This window comes from Pinus tabuliformis, chromosome J (genome assembly GCF_031772625.1).
Source record: "Pinus tabuliformis cultivar Carrire ecotype Pingquan chromosome J, CPIR1, whole genome shotgun sequence".
In the NCBI taxonomy this organism is placed as follows: Eukaryota; Viridiplantae; Streptophyta; class Pinopsida; order Pinales; family Pinaceae; genus Pinus; species Pinus tabuliformis.
The window spans coordinates 1,495,385,817-1,495,411,426 of NC_142295.1; the positions used below are offsets into that span (position 1 = coordinate 1,495,385,817).

Sequence of the window (25,610 nt, forward strand, 5' to 3'; positions counted from 1 at the left end):
CAGGATTGGGGGGATTGCAATGTTTCCATTGGATTTTGTCATGTACTAGAGTATGGAACTTGTATTTAATCAAGAGAACCAAACCCTCTATGCAGGGGAGACTCCCAATAATCAAGAGCACGTAGGATACTAGGGTATGAAACTTGTATTTAAACAAGAGCACTAAGGTCGTTCGACTATGTAGGAGGAGACTCCCAATCAAGCACAAGACAAGAAATTAGAAATTTCTCGTGGCTAATTTTGGATATTGTTATTTTTATTATGTGATCATTCATGAGTAAATGTGATGTAAATTTAGAGACTTATAGTTTATGCATTGACAATTTAATCATAATGTAATAAATTAGAATGTATCATATATGCTTTATGATTGCACATATTTCTTAAATGTCCTAAAATATATATATATATATATATATATATTGTGTTTCCCCGTTTCCATAATTTGGGGGGGTCACGTTTCGTACCCATGCCCGTTTCGGAAACTCGTACCCATTTCCCCGTTTCGTGCAACATAGCCTCAAAGGGTTTCACTCTAGGGAATTTTTTAACCTCACCAAATTGTGTGTTTGTAAACACGAATAATTGGCAGAGTTTTCCTCCTTAATATACCCCAAAGCTAGGGTGGAGCTCATTAACAAGGTCTTAGGTGAGTCCTAGTGTTATCGAGTCTATGTATTTTTATCATACTAGATCATCTGTCTTGAGTCACAGAATTTGGTTGAGTCTTAAGAGTCTGAGTCTATGTGTAAATTCCCCTTCTAAGGGTTGAATTATTGTAATATTTTGATGTAAAAGTGTGTCTAGGAATATTTTTGGTGAATGGTTCCTCATAATTAGAACACCATTACCAAAATATTTTTTAGATACACTTAGAGGGTGGAAAAATATTTAATCCCCTCTTGAGTCTATTAATTTTATTTTTTGGCAAAATAAAATAAAATAAAATTGGCCAAAAATTGTCACAAAATAAAATAAAGAGAAAAAGTAATTACCCTCCAAGTGGAAAAATCATTCAAAAATTATTTGAGGCTACTTTCAAAGAAAATATTCAAGTCAAAAAATAAAAGCCTCATTCCCAAGGCAGAAGGACCAGTGCAAAAATTTGTTGGGCCAAAGAAGATTATTTCCCAGCAAATTGAAATTTTTGGACCAAGCAGTTGAATATTTTGCACAAGTAACAATAATTCTATTTTTTGAAGGTCCTCCAGTGGTCCAGAAGTCAAAGATTGACCCTCTAGCACAGTGAACAAGGAAAAACAAATTCTTTTGGGAATTTGTGTCAGCTTATCAAGGGTTCAAATATTTTAGACAAGGATTAGGCCATGGATCAATGCTACTAGCCGTTATTTTCCACTTGGAGGGGTTGATCCCTCTCATTTGCTATATAAGGAAGCATTTTTCTCCTCATTTGATCATCGAAAAGCTAAGCTTTGCTGGAATATTTTTGCATTAATAAAAAGTCTTTAGGGTTTCAATTCAAGGTGTCTCTCGCTTAATAATTCATGGTATGTGTTGAATTGATTTTAATTCTCTAATTGTCTTAACTGAATATTATTGTTTCATACCCAGTGGTTGGATTATCTATTAGCACAGGTATCTTGCTTTAGGTATTGGACTAGAGTAAACACATTGAGGCTAGCAGATCTAGCAGATATCTCTGGATATCCAGTTTTCGTGTGTGAATCAAACCCCTTTGAAACTAATAATCTATCTTTTGTGTAGAGATCTTTATATATTCGACCCTTGGGCATCCCCCAAGTAAATGGATTTTAAGGTGACCACACCTCGTTTGGACTCTGAGCTTATCTAACAATTTCATGGTGTGGGATTTTGCCAATACTTTATAATCAAAATTATCTCTATCAATTATTTTCTATTTGGGCTAAAAGAATTTGTTTGCTAATTAGAGCTTGAAATTAATTGTGAATAGTGTAAATAATTTGTAAATAATTTGTAGATTATTTTGTAAATAATTTTCCAACCATTGTATATTATTTTTCTTGTTTTGTAAATAATATTTTGGGGCTTTTATTTTAAAATTTTCTAGATCTTATGGCTTGGCTCTATTTATTTAACTTGCAAGTATCAAACAATCTAATTTTCAAAGAAGAATTTCAAGTGTGAGGATTGTAGTCCTCACCTAGCCCAGACGATTAGGGTTTGGGGCAGTTTTCATCCTTTGGGAAGGGTCGTCCTGCCTCTTGAAGGAGAGTGTTCAGCCAAGGAGGGCTGATTTAGGGTCTAGAGGCCCTAAACTTCAAGACCCAGGTGCCAGAAATTCAATGCCTTGCCTTCCAAGGGAAGCTACTAGCCCTAGAGGGTTATTTCACTGCAGTTTCTACGGTTTTTCACAAGCATTCATCATTTAAAGTATTGGCAGTTGATTTTTGGTGGATAAAACGATTTTTGCGTGGCTAATGCTTGACTTAGTGACTCATTGAAGGCGTCCTGAAGGGTTTGAGGGCCTTTGAGGCCTAGCTCCAAGGGTTTGAGGGCTCATTTGCTCTAGCCGCAACCCTATTTTGGCCTCCAAGGGCTAGCTGCAAGCCTAGAAGGGCTTAGTATCAACATTGCATATGATTTTGAAACCTAATAATTGGTTTTGCAGGCCTAACATCATTTTTGCAAGGGTTTGATGTGGATTTTCACTAAATATTTGTCATTTATCCATAAGGGTTTGAGTTTTCTTGGCTAACTAGTGGTTTTGCAAGACTATAATCCATTTTGAAGAGGTCTAGTGAGCTCAAACTTGCTCTTAGGCCTAGCCGCAAGCTCCAAGAGGCCTACTACGCCTAGCAGCTAGACCCCAAGGGCTTATTTCATTGCCAAAGGTGGTTTTGGGCTAACAATTTTGTGGTTGCAGGTGTCTCAAGGAATTTTACATTTTTTCTAAGGCCTAAAATCATACTTTTGGGGCTTACGCTTTATATTTTTGCTCACTTTTCCTAGCCGCAGGCCTAAGAAGGCATTCTAGCCCAGTCGTGGGGTTTTGGGGACCTCCTCCATTAGTTTTCAAACTAACACTGGTGGTTGTAGGTGTCAGAGAGTCTACATTGCACTTTCAAGGTCAAAACATCATCATTTTGGTCCCTCAACCATCCAAGATTGCCATCAAAGGAAGGCCGCTAGGTCTTAAGGGGTTGATTTTTCTTGACTTCCCTCTTTTCTTGATGGTCACACTAATAGTCAGATCTGAAACTAATCAGAGCAGTGGCTTAATCTCATAACAATCACATTAATAAGACCTTAAACACTCTCTAATAAGCCTAAGAATCTAAAGGATTAACTCACATTAAGCAAAGGCTTGTTCATTATTGTTATTGAGTGATTTTTTGGGACTGTCTTAACAATAATAAGTGGCTGATCTGATTTGCATAAGTCTGGTGCATCCTCTTAATGGTCACTAAATAATAAGGGCATTGGTGCATTCATATCTCTTTTGGGTCTTGAGAATAAGATTGCATTATTGCATATTGCCTCCTTGCATTCTTGCATTATTTCATTTTGTTTCTAGCATCCATTAGTAGTTAGATGCATTTGTTAGTCTCATCATACATTGCATATCACTGTTAGCAATCTCATCTCTCCTTGTGCTTATTGGTTTTAGTTACTATTGTGCTTAAGAGAAAATTGCAAATATTTCCTTGTGTCTAATTGATTCATAACTTAAGTAGTAAGAAGATATTGATCTCATCATTGTGGTCTAAAGCGTTCTTGTTCCTAATTCCTAAAATAACATAAGAGGACTTGAATACGATCTAATTGACACATTGAGAAGCTCTAATAAGCATCTTGGATAATTGATATTGTTATTGTCGTTTCATTGGGATTATTGCCAATGTGTTCTCTAAGTGCTTCTTTCAATTGTTATAGTCATCTTGTAATCTTGTGTTGAGAAGTAACATTGATCATTTTGATTTCAAGTGATATTGTCATATTGAAGCATTTTTCTCATTAAAGCAATCACTCATAATCAGCACCTTTATTCTAAGTTAGAAGTGCATCCCTAAAATTTACCTCCAAGCACAAGATTGGTTGAAAGAAAGATAGGACCACCTTCTTCACACAATTTGAGAAATCTAAACATAGAACCCTCTTAGCTTAGATATAGTAACAGGTTTGGTCCATTCCTTTATAGCCTTGATTTTATTAGGGTCCACTTTTACTCCTTCATGGGATATTATGTGTCCGAGATATTCTACTTCTTCCTTCCCAAAGGTGCATTTGGATTTCTTGGCGTAAAACTGATGCTCTTCCAGTAATGTAAGAACTTTATCCAGATGTTGTAGGTGCTCCTTCCAAGTTTTACTGTAAATTAAAATATCATCAAAAAATACTAATACAAACCTCCTAAGATATGGACGGAATAACTCGTTCATAGTGGCTTGGAATGTTGTTGGTGCATTGGTTAACCCAAAGGGCATTACTTTAAATTCGTAGTGACCTTCGTGTGTTCGGAATGCAGTTTTTGGTATGTCTTCCAACCAGATTCTAATTTGTTAATAGCCTGACCTTAAGTCCTATTTTGAGAAGTATTTTGCGCCATGTAGTTCGTCCAACATTTCATCGATAAAGGGAATTGGGAATTTGTTTTTCATCGTTGTTTTGTTTAATCCTCTATAGTCAATCCATAGCCTGAACAATCCATCCTTCTTCCTTACCAATACAGCTGGAGCAGCATACAGACTCTTACTTTTTGAGATGATTCCACATTTTAAAAGGTCTTGGATTAATCTCTCAATTCAGTCTTTTCGTGATGCGGATATCAATACGGTTTGATGTTGACGGGGTCTGATCCTGCTTTGACTTCTACTGCATGCTCGATTTCCCTGTTAAGAGGCATTTTCATGGATAGGTCTTGGAATACTTTTTCGTGCTTCTGAATTAGCTCTTGTACTTCTGGTGACTCTTCGCTAATCACTTTTGTAGATAACATTTCTAATTGATGACATTGTACTACATAGGTTGGTTGTTAAGTTATGGTATGTTCTATGCTTATAACAGTTTACTTCTTTTTCTTATTATATTCCACCGATTAGCAATCACATGTACATAAAGTAAAGTGCAGATAGAACATTAAACGATCGACAGAAAACAAGCCAAGACAAGAGACACAAGATGTGGCAGCTAACCAGGGACAAACCCCACAATGTGTGGGGAAACCCTTTGATCAAATCTTCTTTTATCTTCAATAATTCAGCAGAGAGATAGTACAATAAATCTGATTCATATCAGCAGTAGCAAACCCTAGATCAGCAGCATCAGCATTAGCGGCTTCATTATCAAACTAGGGCAGACCATATCTCACAAACCGACCGTTGGATTGACTTCATTCCACCACCAAAAGTTTCGGCTTCCAGAGGAGGTTCAGATGAACCCACAGCGCAGTTCAGATGAGGATATCTTCTAGGCCACGCAAGTCAATCTTTACTTCTGCAGTTGCAGCTTCAGTTTCAGCAGTTTCCGGCTTCAAACTAGGGCAGTCGATATCTTGCAAACCGTTCGTCGGATTGACTTCATTCCACCACCAAAAGTTGCGGCTTCCAGAGGAGGTTCAGATGAACCTATAACGTAGTTCAGATGAGGAGATCTTCTAGGCCACGCAAGTCAATCTTTACTTCTGCAGTTGCAGCTTCAGTTTTAGCAGTTTCCGGCTTCAAACTAGGGCAGTCGATATCTTGCAAACCGTTCGTCGGATTGACTTCATTCCACCACCAAAAGTTGCACTTTCAGAGGAGATTCAGATGAACCTACATCGTAGTTCCAAAGAGGAGATCTTCTAGGCCACGCAAGTCAATCTTTACTTCTGCAGTTACAGCTTCAGATTCAACAACTTCCGGCTTCACATGTGTGAGAGAGAGAGACCCATTTCAGCGCAGTAGAGAAGAGACTCATATCTGCGCAGTAGAGAGAGAGAGATGTGATGAGATGAGTGAGTCCAAATGAGGAAAAGTCCTCTTATATTTATACACAACGTTGGTGGGTGAATAGATGCGAATTTTGGGCTTCTGAGCCTACATGAGTTGTAGGTCAGCTTGATAATAATTCCATAATCAAAATAAATTCATATCTCCATGAATACTTATCGGAATCGGATGATCTTTATATCAATCTTACACCTCTCGACGAGAGGAATCTAATAAAAATATTATCAACCATGAATAAGATGACCCACATGAAGTTTTGCCCTGGTTGCCAATTTTAACATTGGTGCTCCTTTTCGAATCATTTTCATCATCTGGGATGACGACACAATTTGATTTTCTGGTGCTTGGAATCCGTATAACTTGTGCCTTTTCCCTTCCCATTTAAAGCTTATAAATTGCTTTTGATGGTTGGCAGAGTAAGTGCCTAGGGTTTGTAGCCATTGGATACCTAAGACCACATCTACTCCTCTTAATGGTACAGTGTAGAATGAAGATTCTAAATTAAAGTCTTGAATCTGCAATTTGACCTTATGGCGTTTACCTACCTTTTCAATCTTCTCACTGCCGACTACCATCACCTTCATGTTGGGCATGGGAAATGTGAAAATGTTGAGTCTCTTTGCCATGGTTGAGTCTAAAAAATTGTGGGTGCTACCAGTGTTGATGAGAACCATTACGTTGTTCTTCTTGATATGTCCTTTTAATTTTAAAGTTTAGGGTTGTGATATACTTGTCATAACCGATAATGACACTTGCGGAATGCTTTCGTCATCTAGTTCTGGAGAGAATTCTAGGGCATCTTCTATTCCTTCTATGTCTGATTCATCACTATTTGAATCATTAGTTGCTTCACAGTTATATAGGTTCTTTGTCTCTTTTCCTTTAGCACACCTATGTTTAGGGTCCCACTTTTCGCCACAGCGTTTGCACTTGCCCTCTTTCATCCTTTGCATTTCCATGTTAGATTTTTCTCCTTCACGAAGATGTGGTGGAACATATTTTGTATTATCCGTATTCGCAGACTGGGGAAATCTTCGTCTCGAATATACTTTTTCCGGTTTTGACCACAGTATCTTTTCAAATTTCTTTTCAGTGGCTTTTGCTTTTTGTCTTGCTACTTCTATCGACGTAATGTCATGAAGCTCAAGTTCTACTCGTAGATGGGTTTTGAGCCCGGAGATGTATGATTGGATTAGTCGAGATTCTCTCCCATTCTCGAGTGTAGTCATCCACATCTCCTTTTTGTCACAATCTGATGAGTATTGAAAAGAACTCTTCTTCCTTGACACCTTGGAACCTTTTAAAGAACGCATCCTTAAATTTTCTCCAACCGATAGCGAGTGTCGTCTTCTTCCACTACAATATACCAATTATATGCTTCGCCTTCCATTTTCACGGAAGCATGCCTAATCTTTTCGTCATCATTGTCAATATCGTAAATCTCGAAATATTCTTCTACTTTATTGAGTCACGCAACGCTACATTTTTCGTTACAGTCGAACTTGGGTAGCTCGATTTTTGCTCTGCGTTGATATGTTGCTAACAGTGGAGTGAAAAGAGGGTATTGATTGGTGAATGAATTCCAAAGCTGCTTATTTTGAAAATTCACGTTACTATTTTCTTGATGGTGCATGGATGATTTTTTTGGAGACTCGGTTTTTTCATGAGAGACTACTGAATTTGCTAAATCCGATGAATTGTGTTGTTGATTACCTTCAACATCTTGGAATATTTGTTCAGGTGTAATCTTCATCCTATCACAAATAGCGGTTAGTATTGTCATTGTCTGATTATGATTCATTTTGGATTCGGTATGGTTCTACCCGAGTTGTTTTTAATCCGATTTGTTGTATCCTGAAGCTTCTTGATATCGTCGGAATGTCTGGTAACCTTACTCTCGAGATCGACTAATTTTTGGTTAAAATCATCAAAATGGCTAGTAATCCTATTCTCAAGATCAATCAATTTTTTGTTGAAATCAGTCATTGTCATTGACGACATTGAACGGGTTTGTGGGGGTGTATATTTGTCCACCAGTTTAAGCTTTCTTCCTTAATTTGAACTATTTTTTTTAAATAATAATAATAATTTATTTTTATTTTTATAGAATATATTAATTTACATTATATAACTTTATAACTATAAGTATATATAAATTTAACGTTATGTAAGAACTATATACTATACATAACATAAATTAAATTGGGTCACTATTTAATGAAAAACCGGCAAGATCGAAGGACGTGACAGTCTGTTGGAACAAGAGATCGATGGCAAATTCGATGGGAAAACGACTGTCGGGCGGTGCAAAGACGGCAGGAATGATGACGGCATAGATAGCGACGGCTGGTTGGGACTAGTATGGACGACGGAGGGTAGGAACGAAATGTAGAGTGCATGGTCGTGGACGCGGGGACAACGGAAAGGAAGGTGTTGACAGAGACAAGGAGCAGTGGAATGGTGACAACGGCTGGTACGCGGCGGTGAAGTGGTGAATCGACTAAATACGATGCGTGCGTGGCTGATGCGATTGAACTGGACGCCGCAAACAGCGACTGAGGCAGTGTGGCATGGGACGAAAGCAAGAAGGCAGCAATCTACCTGCTCTGATATCGGATGGCACAATAAACTCAGCTATTCAGCAAATTCATATTTTATTATTATTAAACAAAGAGAAGATGATTACAATCTGTGGAAGGCCCCTGGCTTTACACTGCCTTAGGTGCCTCTTAGTGAATGGGCATGATCTTTGACCATGCCCTTTGCCTAATAACTACTAATTAACTAATTTTTATATAACAGGAGCTCAAGCGAGTTCGCTTCTAAGGGTTTCTGGTGAGGGCCTCACACTAGCTTCAATGGATCTCTTGCCACCCTAGTTAGATTTCTTCCATCTTCGGTGGTTGTCTCTTGCCACCCAAATGGAATTCATTATTGTTAGTCTTTTTATGGGAGATCTGATCACAAGTTTTTGCAGGAGCTTGAGGCACAAAAATTTGCATTTTGCAGGTTTGACTTTCACATACCAAGACCGAGTTGAGTCTTACCAAGAGATGAAGTGCCAAAGGTTTAAGAGCTGAATTTTGAAGCAGTGGTTCCAGATTTGAAGTGTGATCCCCAAGATCGAAAGCATCATCATCAAAAGAAGTTTCGATCTACAAAAAATATTCAGAGGCCGAGTACCTATTTCTTTGCCCAAGAAGGAGCACAATTGTAAGGCCGAGAACCTCTTCTTCTATGCCAAAATTATTGAGACAAATTGAGGTCGTGTCTTCTCCAACAAAACCAAGGGTCTGAGTCAAGCTCACAGATACAAGGGAAGGCAGAATTTGATTCCAGTTGTGGCCAAAATTGTTCTACACCAGAGATCGAGTTTTTGTTATTAATTCCAGCCACATTTGCCTTCCAAGATCAGTTGATCTTAGTTCATTCACTAAGGTCATGTCATTTAATTATAGGAACCGATTTTTTTATGCATTCCAATTGAGTATTGACAGTGGAATATGAAGCAGGAATTATTGTGCCCTAACTGTGATTTATAAGGCCGAGACATTGCAGATCTAGGAGAGCTGAATTTAACTGTGTTCAAGGGTTTCAAGAGCTGAGTTATAATAGGGAGAGGGTCGCATCATTCTGGATGCATCAGCGATAGTCTCAAGAGCTTAAGTGGATCGAATCATCCGCCATCACTCCATCTTTGTTGAAAGGAGGAAAGGAACCAATTCATCTAGCCATTTCTGGGAGAAGACGTGTTGCAATATTGGCATCAGAGGAATCGAGCTGCAGCCACTGATGTTATGTTTAAGATCTGATTTCTACATGCCTATAGCAGTGAGTTTATGAGAGGTTAAGTTGGTGTATATGTTCCAGATTTCATGTGCCTGTAGCAGATTGTAATGTGCATGTAGTAGTCTATCAAAGAGCGCTGAGTGGTGTTTATTTGTAGCAGCCCAATCAGATTTGTTTGTTGATGCAGGTTCCAGGTGTTTCCTCAACAGTGACATTATATAATTGCCATTTTGCTCCAATAAAGAATTCAATTTTTGCCTCAAATTGTTCCTTTCCAAATTGCACACACATTGTTTGACAAAAATCTCTCTGTTGTTTATTGAAGTAAATTTTCTGAGTTTGCAAAGGAAGTGTTGTTAAAAACGTGTCAAAGAGAATAAGTTAATATTTTTTTCGAAACATCTGCTTGAAGTCATTGGAATTATTCTCTAGATCTTCTTTAGTTCTGCTTGGGGACATTACATTCTGGGTTCTGTTTCCCATCAAAGGGTAGGCGACGGAAGTCTCATAACTCACAGGCCAAAGCAAAGGCTTGTGAGGAAATAGCTTCAGGTAGGCAAACATCAATTGACGGGGCACTTAGAGCACTGTTAGCCCTTTCTTTAACTGTAGGGGTTTGGTGAGTAAACCTAAAATACTTGCACTGAGGAGGTTGTATCAGGTTGAGCATCTTGATGTCATCTTCCTACAAGAAACTCTTGGAAAGGGGGAGACAATCACTAAATTTTTAGAATCCATCCTACCTACTTGGCATTTATGTGCTTCAGACATCCATGGTCGATTGCGGGGACTAGCATTAGGGTGGGATTCTAGGAAGATCCAAGTTGACCGTATATGGAGCATTTACTCTGACTTTGGCATGCCTAGAGTCTCTATCGAACTGGACTGCTCTTTCTCCTTTATTAATATTAAATATATATGGTCCAAATGAGGACCGGGTGGCCTTCTGGAATGATCTTTTCAACTCTTATACTAAATGTGGAAAATCTAATTGTCGGTGGTGATATGAATTTCTCCTTGGGTATGGCCAAATCTTGGGGCATGCATGCCAAAATTGATTCTCTTACAGATTTTTTCACTCATCACATTGATTTTATGAACCTTTCTGATATTATTTTGGGTCATATCACGCCCACTTAGAGGAATATAAGTATGGGTGATGATTTAATCGCAAAAAGGTTGGATCGGTTTCTTTTGACTGAGGCATTGATCCATAGTTTCCCTCTCCTGCATCAATGGGTGGGCTCTTGGGGTGTCTCTGATCATGCCCCTATTTTGTTCAAGATTACAGGCCATTCTCAAAAACCTCCTAGTCCTTTCAAGACGAATTCATGATGGATTACTGAGACAAGTTTTTCTAAGATGTTCTGATCCAATTGGCACCCCTTCGTGGAGGTTACGAGTCAGTCCGCGGGCACTCAATTTATGTCAAATCCGAAGCATATAAAAGGCATGTTGAAGGAGTGGGTTGCGATTAATAGAAAAAAGGAGGGGGATCTAGTGGATATTGAACAACAGATTAAGGCTTTTTTTGACTCCAATGATGAGGGATTTTTTCTGTTGGAATTTCTAAGTCTAACTGTTAGAAATCCTTCATGTACTTTTCTGATTTATTTCTGCCTACTTGTTCTGATTAATTAACAAGTTATTTACCATGTAAATACTGAAAATAAATACAAGTACATGCTCAACACATTACAGATCATCAACTAAAGGAAACACAACAAGCACACAAGTGACACCGTTGTTTTTGGAGAAATGTCCCCGGAAAAACCCAATGCAGGAAAACTAGTGGAGCTATCTGAGGGTTTTAATTATTAAGCAGTTTCAAAATACAATCTGGGTGCCAAAATTTGCTCACCCAACAGAGAATAATCTTGGCAGTAGTAACTCTCAGTCGAAGACAGATGTTCCGGCTGAAAACCCCAGATAAACACTCTGACAACTCCTAGCTCCAATCCGCCCCCACGAAAACCCCAACAACAGTCTCTAGGGACTGTGTCAGCCCTTTCTGGCCCAGCGTCACCCTAGCTTGCCCTGTGTTAGCCTCTGGAGGCACTGTGTCAACCCTCTCTGGCCCATCGTCTGCCTAGCGTCACCCTAGCTTGCCCTGCATCAGCCTCTGGAGGCACTGCGTCAACCCTTAGAGCCTTTGCGTCACCCATGTTGGCTCTCTGAGGCACTGCACAGCTCCTGGCTGCCTCTGTGTGAGCCCTGGCTGCCTCTGTGTGAGCCCTGGCTGCCTCTGCGTGAACCTCTCGCTGGCTCTGTGTCCCTCTCTCCCGACCTCTACGTTGATCCTCCTAGTACTATCTCTGCCTCTCTGCTTTTGTATTCACTGCCCCTCAACTGCAACTCTGATCACTCTTTCGACTTCCTCAACAAACCCTGCCCCAGAAAATAGAAATCTTGATCAACTCGATGTGTTCTCCAAGTGACCCTCAAACCTCCTCTTATACTTTTCTCATTGACAATTCAACGGTCGAGATTAAGTCCCTAATCAATGGCTATGATTAAATCTCACTTGATCCATGACTTTTGGAACCTTCTACCACAGTTTTATATTAATTCACATTAATATTTTATTTTCCCTAAGTTTATACTTAGGACCTCCATTAAAAATATTAATTCTTTTAATATCTCCCAAACTGTTTAGAATCTATCCAAACCATTTCTGGTATTGGAGATTTCATGTGCTTCAGCCCCTCCACCAATTTTCGTGGCTAGAGCACATCCGATGCTACTCCAAATCAACATTTTCCTCATGAATCCAAGAATCAGTTATTTTGCCTAAAATCGAGGAGGGAGATTCTTGACTCTAGGGGAGGCTACTTGGTATCTTAAGAGTAGAGCTATCTGCCTAGACTGTGGTGACGAAAATACCATGTTCTTTCATGCATATGCAAAGGGGAGGAAACTATCAAATAATCAAACACTATCTAGAGTATGGAGGGGCCTAAGGATCAAAAGGTCACATCTTTTGAGGGCCTTGCTTCATTGGGTATGGGAAATTTCAAATCTACATTTATGGAACTGCGGGTTCTACTGTCACTGAAGCGGTTTTGGTGGCTCAGTTCTTCCCTAGGTTTGTGGAGGCAAACGAAAATAGGGATTTTATGGAGGAAGTGTCTGTTGAGGAACTTAAAACCGTTCTCTCAAGTTTTCAAAAGGATAAGAGCCTGGGTCTAGATGGCTAGGCTATGGAATTTTTTATTGCTTATTTTGACACTATGGGGTTTGATCTACTAAAGGTTATAAATGAATCTAGGCGTGAAGGTAGAATATTACTTGTCTTCAACTCTACCTTTATCGCTTTAATCCCAAAAGTCGACAACCTTTCTTCTTTTGAGGATTTCTGGCCTATGTCATTATGTACTTGCATCTACAAGGTAATTTCAAAGGTTATTTCTCGAAGGAAAAAATATGTTCTTTCTAAGTCCATTTCTCAAGAACAATTTGGTTTTTTGGAGGGCAGGCAAATTCATGAAGCCATATGAGTAGCACAAGATTGTCCTCGTCAAATGAAAACCCTGAAGGCCAAAGGGGTTGTTATTAATATAGATCTATCAAAGGCATATGATAGAGTTAATTGGCCCTGTTGACCCTGTTGCCTAGACCTACCTACAAGCCAGAGACAAAAGCCTTCAACCCCCCAAGGTGTGGTTGGTGGCAGGGAACTAAGAGAAAGGGTTGTCACACTAAATCCCCTCTCCCTTCGTTTAAGATATCTCCTAGGTTAGCTATGGGGGATGGTCTCTAATATGGAAACTAAGATAAAAGAAATGTGAGATTCGAGGAGAGATGTTAAAGTGAAAGTGCATTACTTTTAAGAATTATGAGCAAAATATGATGTGAGCAATAAAAATCATTAACATATTAAAACCATAAAACCAGTGCCTTAAGATAAATTGCTCAACAAGAATGAAAGATATATTTGCTCAAAACAAAAGTAGAATGCTTCAAAAAATGAAAGCAAAGCAATCCTGAAATTGAGACAAAGATGTTGGCACGATAATCGATACAAGATATAAAATTATTTTAAAATATAATCAATGCCTAAATCAAAGCATATAGAGATATCTTGCAAAAGGAAAATCAATTAATGTTCTACTTGCAAAAGGAAAATGAAACAATGCTTGCCAACATAAAATATTCAATAATGACAAGTAAAATGGACAATTGCAAGTAAAATCATAAGATGTATTAGCATGAGATTCACCTATACTAGATTTGAATGCAATTAGTCTTGGTTATTTTTAATCTAAAATGTCTAATCTAAATGAGAAGTCCTCCTCTTGAGTTCTTACCAAAGGGTAAAAATTGGGGTGACTATAAGAAAGAGGGGGCGAGGGCACGAAGGTGTCATTAACGATACCCATCCCTTGAGTCTTACGAGCCAGCGTGTGCCTTCGTTCCTAAAAGGGGACAAGCCACCTTCATAACTGCAGGGTCACACGCGTTTACCTTACTTCATACCAGATGGAAGAACTTTCCAAGAAAGTTTTTTTCCCTATACTTTCTATCAACTAAACTTATGCTTAGAGGTTAATTTTAGTGAGATTTGGGACCTGGCTTGGAAGCCTTCTTATACTAAAATGCCTAGATGAAATGCATGAGTGAGTGCTATTGCTTCCAAGAAAGTATTGATATCAGTGCTCAATATAAAAGACAATGCTCAAATAAGCAACACCAATATCTTTCAAGGGAAAGGAAAGTGAAACAATTAGCTCAATGTAGCTCCACAAGTTCCAAATATGTTGCTTTGCAAGTAAATGAAATCAATGCCAAATTTCTTCAATGGAGTGACACAAGAAAGACACAACAATAATGATAATGCCACAATATAAATTAACAATGATAAAGCAATGTGCTCAAGAGACTTGTGAAACCAAAGTAGATAGATAAATTAAACTAATTTAAGCTTGCCCAGTAAATATAAAATACTTGCTTGCATCAAAAGAAAAATTGCATGTGTTGTAGTATATTGCCCAATACAAGTATTCAAGAAATAGAAATGGCAAACATAAACCAATCTCAGATGTGTGCTAAAATGGGAATGGATGTGACTGTTATGTTAAGAAACTAATCATGCATGGATGAGCTTAGCAATGAGATTAACAAAGAAAAATGGAGTAACTAAACTAAGAGATTAATCCACCCACAAGCAATGATCCTCCCTCTAAATGGGGAGAAGGATACCATGGGAAAGATCCCAAGCTCCCTCACAAGAAAAAATAATCTTTTTATTAGAGATTGCTTACAAAGAGAGAAAAGCAAAGCCTTTTGAGAAGACTTCCCAAGGAAACCAAAGGAGTCTTTTACAACATGCCACTTCCAAGGGCTAGATCTCTTCAGGTAACCACTACAGGAGAGTCTTTGACAAAATCCGAAAATACAATAAACAAATTTGCAGCAATCAAATAAGCCACAAAGCAAGTTGTATTCAGCGCTAAGGAGAGAGGCTAAGCCTCCTTTAGCCCACAACCTAGTGAGAGAAGGATGTTGCCCTCAAAGTAGAACTCGGCCTTTCGAGAAATGATGTTTCAAATACTAACAACCTCTTTGAATTTGTAGGTTTTAACCCTGTATAGAAATTACCTGCATACGAATTCTAAAAACAGAAAATAAATAGTGTGAGAGCATAACACATAAAACACATATACACAGAGAATTTCCCCTAGATCCTAAAACCGAGACTACCAGCTTGATTTTTCATTATATTCCTTTCAATGTTACAATACATATATATACATGCCGAAGCATCCAATACCATGGACCGAAAACCATCGCGCCCAAAACTATGTGCAAAAACCATGCACAAAACCATAGGTAGGTCCACCCACCTTATATAGGGTCCAACCCAACATTCTCCCACTTGTTGTTTTCTTCCACAGGGGACCACAGGAGAGGTTATTCATTTATCCAGCCCTGCAATGCCCATTATTTTGTTGATGTTTCTAAGTTTACTTAGTTAGAAACCCTTCATGCACTTTATCTGATTTATTCCTACCTACTTGTTATTTTCCTTAACAAGTTATTTACAATGTAAATACTGAAAATAAACACTAGTGCATGCTCAACATATTATAGATCAGCAACTAAAAGAAACAGAAACAAACACACCATATGACACCATTATTTTTGGACAAATATCCCCGGAAAAACCCAATGTGGGAAAATCAGTGCAGTTATCTGAGGGTTTTCTTATTAAGCGATATCAGAGTACAATCTGGGTGCCGAAACTGGCCTACCCAACAGAGAATTTCCTTGGCAGTAATACCTCTCAGTTTATGACAAATCTACTGGTTGAAACCCCGGATAATCCTTCTGGCAGCTACTCAGCACCAATCTGCCCCAGAAACCCTAGTGTCAGCCTCTCTCTGGACTGCGTTAGCCCCTCCGCCCCACCCTGGCTTCCCTTTGACCGGCTACATAGATTCTATATCCCTTAGTATTTTCACCATAGCCCACGAAGATTCCTTTCTTTCCAGATGCACCCAATTTATTCATTTTCTCTTTCGGTACATGAAAATATACAGGGCTTCCAAAAATTGTAAAATGAGATACGTCAGGTTTCTTACTGGTAAACATTTCTTCAAGAGTCTTGGAACCCAATGCTTGATGAGGGCATCGGTTTTGTTCATATACGGCAGTGTTTGCAGCTTCAGCCCATAGAAAATTCGGAAGTCTTTGATCATGGAGCATGGCACGGACAGCTTCCATAATTGTACAGTTCTTCCTTTCCGCCACACCATTCTGTTCAGGAGTATATGGTGTAGTAGTCTCCCTCTTAATGCCAGCCTCTTTACAAAAGTCATGAAACTCGTTAGATTCATATTCAGTCCCATTATTAGTCCTTAAGATCTTGATCTTCTTTTCGGTTTGATTCTCAATCAAGGCTTTGAAGTGTCGAAACCAAGAGAACACTTCATCCTTCTTTTTCAAGAAGTATATCCAAGTCTTTCGAGAATAGTCATCTGTAAAAGTAAGATAATATGAATATCCTCCCAAGGAGTTCACAGGCATCATACCAGATATGTCTGAGTGAACCAATTGTAATATATCGGAGGTCTTGCTTTGGCTTGAGGGGAATGGTCTCCTTTTGAGCTTTCCTTCGGCACATCCCGAACATACACCTTCCTTCTCTACTCGGAATTCGGGCATCCCTGTCACCATTTGTCTTACATCGGGTAAAGCTTTATAATGAAGGTGGGCAAACCTTCGATACCAAAGTTTGGACTGAAGAGATATGTCACAAGACATGACACCTAGCGGACTTCCACCGACCTGATATAATTAATCAACTCGAAACCCAAGAGTGAAGGCATTTTTAACATTGTTTTTCCATACATGTACCTTGCCATCGCTGAAGGTCACCTTGTAGCCTTTGTCTTCCTATGCCGAGATGGACACCAGGTTCTTTTTGAGGTCAAGTACATATAATACATCCTGTAAGTGGATCGTATTACCTTGATTCAATTTAAGAGAGACATTGCCTACACCTTTCACGGGATATTTCATATTATCTCCAAGGACAATTTCCAGGTTAGTTTCTTTCTCTATTAGATTATGGAGAACTTCTTTGTAACTAGTGAAGTGCCTTGAGGCACCACTATCAATAAGCCAAATTCCCAGCGAGTCCGAAGGAGCAGAGGTAGATAGAGCAGCTAGTAGATAATATTCATCCTGCTTATTGTCAACAGTGTTAGATTCATACCTGGAATTTCTAGCCTTCTTGAATGATTGTCCTCTTCCTTGATTTCCAACACTCCTTTTACCTCTGCTATTAGATTTGCCATTCCTTTGATTGCCATGAGAGGGATTTTGATCATCGTCCCGGTGTGAGTCCCTTCTATCAGGGCACTCCCTTGCATAGTGACCTGCTTTATCGCAAATGTAACATCGTCCTTTTCTTCCACCCTTAGGTCCAGCCTTTCTTTTTGATTTAGTCCCGGAATTATTTCTTTTCTTAGCATGAGAAGAAAAGGCAGCAGGAGGACCTTTAGGCATGGGCATTTCTTGCTCTTCTATCCTTGTTTCTTCTTGAATGCATCTTGCCATTAATTCCTCAAAACCAGGAATTACATTATTGTTGAGAAGAGTAGTCCTGAACACGTACCATTCGGATGGTAATCCTCCAAAAGTCATTGGTGCCATTTCCCTATCTGTAATAATCTCCCCAATAGATAGGAGATCGTTCCTGAACTCAGTGATTCTTAAGAAGTATGCTTGCATACTCTCATCTTTGCCCTTCTTAATTTCCTTCAGCTTATTTCTAAGAAACAAAACTTGATTTGCATCATTAACTTTAAATAAACTCACCAATCTATCGTAGATTTCCTTGGAGGTGTTTAGGTCGAAGATGTAGGCCACCAAGCGCTTGTCGATAGAGTCTCGGATGATCTTCTTTGTTTTGACTTTGTTGGTTTTCCATTTGTTCCTGGCAGCAATGGGTGCATTTGATGGAGGCTCAACAATATTGCCTCTCACATGGTCCAACACTCCTTGATCTTCTAAGGTTAGATCGAGAGACATCTTCCATCCATGATAGTCAACCTTCTCACGGAGCTTTTCTTCGGCAGGGAAGAGTGTTGAGAACCCCATGGTTCTTTTAGGATAGCCTTGCCAATCTTCTCTTCAGTGATTGCTCTTGCTCTTGCTCGGGTCGGGCTTTGTCTTCACCTCAGCTCTGATACCATGTTAAGTTATGGTATGTTCTATGCTTAGAGCAGTTTACTTCTTTTTCCTATTATTATCCACAGATTAGCAATCACATGTACATTAAGTAAAGTGCAGATAGAACATTAAACGATCGACAGAAAACAAGCCAAGACAAGAGACACAAGATGTGATGGCTAGCCAAAGACAAACCCCAATATGGGGAAACCCTTTGATCAAATCTTCTTTTATTTTCAATAATTCAGCAGAGAGAAATAGTACATAGATCTGATTTACATCAGCAACAGCAAACCCTAGATCAGCCCTCAGCTAGGGCAGACAATATCTTGCAAACCGACAGTCAGATTGGCTTGATTCCTTCACCAAAAAATGTGGCCTTCTGAGGAGAGTCAGTTCCACCTACAGCGCAATTCTGAGAGAGAGAGAGATGGTCAACGCTGGTCAAACTTATGATCTACAGTTGCAGCGCTAAATCTGCGTCCTTCCTTCCACACACGTGAGAGAAGAGTCTCTTTCTGCGCAGTAGGAGAAGAGCCTCTTTTCTGTGTAGGAGAGAGAGAGATGTGATGAGATGAGTGTGTCCAAATGAGGAAAAGACCTATATTTATATACAAATGTTGATGATTGAATAGATGCAACTATTGGGCTTCTGAGCCTACATGAGTTGCTGGTCAGCTTGATAATTATTCCATAATCAAAATAAATTCATATCTCCATAAATACTTATCGGAATCGGATGATCTTTAGATCAATCCTACACCTCTCGACGAGAGGAATCTAATCAAAATATTATCAGCCATGAATAAGATGACCCACATGGAGTTTGGCCCTAGTTTCCAATTTTAACATAAAGCAATCAGGATCTTAGGGATCTTTTTAGAACATATACATGTAAGAATATCAGAATGTAGGTTTTGTTAACATATGTATTTTATGTTTTCAGCAAATAAGGAGTTGAACATTTTGGAAATCTAAGGCCAACAGTTTTTGTAACTCTGTTGTTAGCTTAGGCTGCATATTTTATAATACAAAATTACAAATTATCCCAGTTTCTGTTAGAAATAAAATTGTAATTAGAACCTAACTTTTCTGTATTTGCTTTTGGATTTATAATACCACCTTATTGGCCCATCTCTATATAGCTTACTTCTAACAAAGGCTGGCAAACCAGAGTCAATTTATTCTTATAATGTTTAGTCCATGTGGCCTTTATTAAGATAATAAAATCACAAGGTCATATGCCTAAAGTTATGAAAACTCTCTGGGTCCTAAAATATATTTCAAACTATCCTTGAAGAACCGAAAGATATCATTTTCAACAGACATGGATGAAGGTAATTTCTCCACAATAAATCAATATTAAAATTTAGAGTAAGCTATCTTTGACCCGACAAAAACAAGACTCCTCTAATGGCTTAGAAGGAGCAAATTAATCTTACACTGTCAACAAGTAAATGAGCCTTCTGACCAGATGCATGTGTTGATTTCTTCTTCCACAGATGATGCTGCTTTTGTGGTGCCTGTTGCTTGACGTTTCTGCTGGTTCAAATCCATAATAGATTTCAAAGCCAATCCCAGGAACTTTATCCAATGAAACAAAACTCAAATTCTAGAACTTGAAATATGTCTGCTGGTGATTCAAATCTGATTAGAGATCCAACCATGGATATCATACTATCATCAGTTGATAAGCTAGAATGTGAAAAATCTCATGAAAATGTTGCTTGCATTACATTCTGTGCAGATAAACAAGCACCCCAAAACTTGGCTACAGTTAATGCAAACTGGCCATGTCACATACATGCAGATTATGCAATTTATTTTCAACTGTGGATAGGACCACATTGGTCCTGTGAACAGAATACTATGTTCCTTGTTTGATAAACTAATTCTCAATTCCATTTTTCCAAAAATAGCAATCTGCAAAATATTTGAATGAATTGTAAAGTGACTACACATTGAAGTGTTGATCTTCTGAGCTTGATACACTTCTGTAATCTAATTCACCTTTTTTTGCAAAGGAAAAATTGGCAAAGATCATTTTCTAGAAGGTACCAAGGAGCTCAATTCCTTGGCTGTGTACAATATATCGAGGGAATTCAGATTGGAAACTGCTCTTCAACCCTCCTTCCTGCCTGCTGCACCAGCAGAATTTTTCTATGCAATTCAAAACATTTAAACAACTATAGCTATTAAAGAGCAGGATTCGACCAGATCAATTAGCCATGATTCCCTAAACTTTGAAGGAAGTAATGCACCAGAATATTACTAGCAATAGACTGAACCTCAAAATAAGAGGCTTCATGGTTATTTATTTAGCCCTGATTATGGACAATTCTAATTAGTTACAGAGAAGATTCATCCAACATATGGATAGATGCTAAATCATGTGCATGGAAAATTCTTTGGGGGAACAAAGCAAAAACTTAAGCGGTTAGCTATTTTATATAAATTCTAGTTCCACTAGTGGCATACAATTGACACCCTAACATTCTTAATTATTATTTGACTTTTTCCATACACTTTTGTAATGTACCTCTGCTAAAATGTGCTAATGTAACCCAGCAAATAATTAAAAAAAAAAATGACACATTTAATCAAAGTTTCAAACACTTTGTGCACATACATTTCTTCGAACAGTTTGCAAACAAGCTCATGAACACTGAAACAGAAATATATCAGGGACACAATCAAACTTTATTTAATCTGATCATGAGAGTACATATGCAAATAGCATATTATGAACCTGGGACTCCTCTCTGGGATATGAAGATTACACAGCAATAGCTATCTCTGGCCTGAGCACTGATTCGGCCTCCTGAAAATAATAGACTTGGTCTCTGCTGAAAATGATAACAATGAAAGCCTGGAACCTCCTTAAGAAACTTCTGAAGATACAATTCTGTCCCAATGCAGGTCAAATCTCAGCCTAAACAACAGCGATCTCAGCTCCAAATGGATTCGGCCCTCTGCAAGATGATTTGGCTCTGATCAGGATGATTTGGCCTCAGCAATAGATCAGGAATTTGGCCTGGTGAAGACTTGGCCTCTTAGAGACAATGCGACCTCAATAGAACTCAACTACAGCAATGAGATTCGACCCTTTGACAATGAACTTGCCCTCCAACCAAGCAACTCGGATTCTGGCAATAAATTCGGCCCACAAACAATTGGTTCTGGTATAAAGATAATTCGGCTCAACAAGTTGGACTCGTCCTCCAGTCAATTGATCAGATTTGGCACCTAATGGTGGACAGTAATAAGAAAATTTGGCCTCCAATGGAAGATAAATTCTTGGCCTTCTGATAATGCAGATTTGTCATCAGACTTCCAATTTGGCCTCCTTAGGACTGACAATTTCGGCCTCCTGGGAGATCATACTCAGCTGGAAACTTGGCCCTGGAATAAACAAATTTGGCCTCCTTAAAACACAATTTCGGCCTCCTGGGAGACTATACTCAGCTGGAAACTCGGCCCTGGAATAAACAAATTTGGCCTCCAACAGAAGTAATGAACACAGCCATCTCAGAAAAGTATGACAGCAATTTAGCCATTTCCTGGTCTTGATGATCTCTGCCACAAACTTAGCAAATCGGCCTCCTCGGAATTAGATCTCGGCCTCCTTCTGATCTAATGGTTTGACCCATTTTTCCTTCAAAAATCCGGCCTCCTACAATAAACCCTTGCTTTAGAAATTCTCCCTTGAAATCGAGAGTTTCTTCTTCAGTAATTTCGCTGCAATACCTGCAATAAACACTAATAGAAGATCTGAAGTGATCTTCCTCAATGGCCAACTAGGGTGCCACTCGATTTCCACTGAAATTGGTTAGAGAGCATCACCTAAAACCCTCGAGCTAGACTCACTTGAGCCTCAATCCAATCAACAGACAGAATGATGTTGATTTGGGGTAGCATCGGATGTGCTCTAGCCACGAAAATTGGTGGAGAGGCTAAAGCACATGAGATCTCCAAGACCCAGAAATGGTTTGGGCAGAATCTAACTGGTTTGGGAGATATTAAAATAATTAATATTTTTAATGGAGTTCCTAAGTCTAAACTTAGGAAAAATAAAATATTAATGGGTATTAATATAAAACTGGGTTAGAATGGTCCAAAAGTCATGGATCAAGCCAAATCTAATCTTAGTCGTTGATTAGAGATTTAATCTCGGCCGTTGATGGACCAACGAGAAAAGTATAAGAGGAGGCTTGAGGGTCAGTTGGAGAATACACCGAGAGAGATCAAGAACTCGATTTTCTGGGGCAGGGTTTGCTGAGGAAATTGAGTGAGTGATCAGAGTTGCAGCTGAGGGGCAATGAATACATAGCAAAGAGGCAGAGTTAGTACCAGGAGGATCAGCGCAAAGCCGGGAGAGGGACGCAGAGCCAGCTAGAGGCCACGCAGAGGCAGCCAGGCACTACACAAAGCTAGAGAGGGCCAGCGTGTGAGACGCAAAGGGTCCAGGGGCTGATGCAGAGGCTCTAGAAGCTGACGCAGAGCCCAGAGAGGCTAACGCACGGCCTAGAGGTAGCGCTGGGAGCATTTCGTGGGACAAACTGAGAGTTGGAGCACCGGATAGGGCGACGCAGTCCCTATCAAAGTGACACAGAGCGACAGAAGCTACATTGTTGTTGTGGGATCGTTCATCTGGTGTTTTAGCCGGAATATCCGTCTCCAACTGAGAGGTACTACTGCGAAGGGCATTCTCTGTTGGGTGAGCCATTCTGGCACCCAAGTTGTATTCTAAAACTACATAATAATAAAACCCTCTGAATAGTTGCACCAGTTTTCCCACAATGGGTTTTTTGGGGGACATTAATCCAAAAACAACGGTGTCACTTGTGTGCTTGTTTACTTTCATTTGATATCTATATGTGTTGACACTGTACTTGTATTTATTTTTAGTATTTACATGGCAAATAACTTGTTAAGTAATTAAGCAAGTAGGAAGAAACAAATCAGATAATATAGGAAGAATTTCTAACGGATTAAACTTAGAAATTCCAACATGGTATCAGAGCGTGGTTACAGATCACAAGATAACTGAAGGCATCAGCCGAGCAAAGCAGTAGCAACAGAAAACAGTTGTCCTGATTGACAGAAGAGTTCCTAGCAGAAAGTAGCAAGGAAGGGGTGACGAAGAGTGCCTGCGTTATCAGTTCGAGCCAGGAGGAGGATCAGCGCAGTGGCAGAGAGGAGCAAACCTGACCTACGCAGTGCCCAGTCATCTTTCTCAGCCAAGAAGGATTGACGTTGTGGCCAGGAGGTGCAGATTTTGCCAGTGTCGTCATTGCACAGAGCCTAGAGGCTTAGTTCTCCAAGTTGCTGAGGTATAGGGGGCCGCAGATAATTTGCAAAGCGAAACTGGTGGGGTACTATGGTCAGAACAGTACCTAACAGGGTAAGACCAAGGAGGAGGGATTTCCAAAAATGAAATTGAGACTCAAAGGGAGTCTAACCGAGGACTTCCAGGAGGGAAGTAAAGAGTCTCAGAGAAGTCAGAAGAAGAGCAGCAAGATGGCAGTGAATAGGTTGAGAGATCAGGATAGACTGGACGGAGCTTCCAACTTCGTAGTCTAGAAGGCTAGGATCTTGTCCATTCTAGACAGGTATTGCATCAAGCATTTCGCCTTGAAAACGACAACAATCCCAGTTGACCTAGCGGAAAATGAGAAGTATGTTGATTTGGGGTAGCATCGAATGTGCTCTAGCCACGAAAATTGGTGGAGAGGCTAAGGCACATGAGATCTCCAATATCCAAAAAGGGTTTTGGAAAATTCTAAACAGTTTGAGAGATATTAAAATAATTAATATTTTTAATGGAGTCCCTATGTCATATAAAATTGTGTTAGAATGGTCCAAAAGTCATGGATCAAGCCAGATCTAATCTTAGCTGTTGATTAGGGACTTAATCTCGGCCATTGATTTGTCAACGCGAAAAGTATTTAAGGAGGCTCGAGGATCACTTGGAGAACACACCGAGTTGATCAAGATTTCGACTTTCTGGGGCAGGGTTTGCTGAGCAAGTCGAAAGAGTGATCAAAGTTGCAGCTGAGGGGCAATGAATACAGAAGTAGAGAGGTAGAGATAGTGTCGGGAGGATCAACGCAACAGCCAGGAAAGCTGACGTAGAGGGCAGAAGCCGGAACTGCCGAAACAACTGGGAAAATTGACGCGCAGAGGGCAGAAGCTGGAACTGCCGGAACTGCCGAGAACTGCTGGAACTGCCGGGAAAGCTAACGCAGAGGGCAGAAGCCGGAACTATCAGGAAAGTTGACGCAGAGGGCAGAAGAGGCTGACACAGTCCCTAGAGGTTGACATTGGGGTTTTTCGTGGGCCAGATTAGAGCTGAAGAGTTGCCGGAATGTTTATCCGGGTTTTCAGCTGGAGCATCTGTTTCTGAAGGAGAGGTACTATTGCCGAGATTATTCTCTGTTGGGTGAGCCAGTTTTGGCACCCAGATTGTATTCAGAAACTGCATAATAATAAAGCCCTCAAACAGTTGCACCGGTTTTCCCACATTGGGTTTTTCCGGGGACATTAGTCCAAAAACAATGGTGTCATTTGTGTGCTTGTTTCTGTTTCCTTCAATTGATGATCTGTAATGTGTTGAGCATGTACTTGTGTTTATTTTCAGTATTTACATGGTAAATAACTTGTTAATTAATCAGAACAAGTAGGAAGGAATAAATCAGAAAGTACATGGAGGGTTTCTAACTGTTAGACTTAGAAACTTCAACATGGTATCAGAGCATGGTTGCAGATCACAGGAGAACTGAGGACATCAGCAGAGCAGAGTAGCAGCAGCAGAAAACAGTTGTCCTGAGTGACAAAAATTGTTCTTAGCAGCAAGGGAGGGGTGACACAGTGCCTACGTCATCAAGTTCGAACCAAGAAGAGGCTATGCAAAGGCCGAGGGAGGCAAAGACAGGCTCACACAAAGGCCAAGGGAGCTGACGCAGTTGGCTGAGGAAGCTAGTTTGCCAGTGTCGGGACTGCACAGAGCCTAGGTGCTCTCACCTTCAGGTTGTTGGGGTCGAGGAGGTTGTGGGTAAGTTGCAGAGTGGAGCTGATGAGGTACGGTAGTCAGAACAGTACCTAACAGGGCAAGGTCAAGGAGGAGGGAGTTGATACCGAGGGTTTCTAGCTGAGAAATCCAGATCAGTGGTGCAGCTGCATAGACGATCAAAGTAGGAGGCATCTCGACATTGG

At 39.7% G+C, this 25,610-nt stretch overlaps 1 protein-coding gene across 6 annotated transcripts in view; it reads right to left on the reverse strand.

The window, feature by feature from the left end:
- Positions 1–25,610, reverse strand: part of LOC149233085 (Pentatricopeptide repeat (PPR) superfamily protein) — a 232,028-nt gene that overhangs the window by 174,670 nt on the left and 31,748 nt on the right. For 3 of the 6 annotated variants that reach the window (XM_089379691.1, XM_089379687.1, XM_089379689.1), the window contains exon 3: positions 19,838–19,937. In XM_089379691.1, the coding sequence (XP_089235817.1) occupies positions 19,838–19,937 (100 nt within the window). The remainder of the gene's footprint in view (positions 1–19,837; positions 19,938–25,610) is intronic. The other 3 variants (XM_089379692.1, XM_089379688.1, XM_089379690.1) reach the window with 1 other exon arrangement.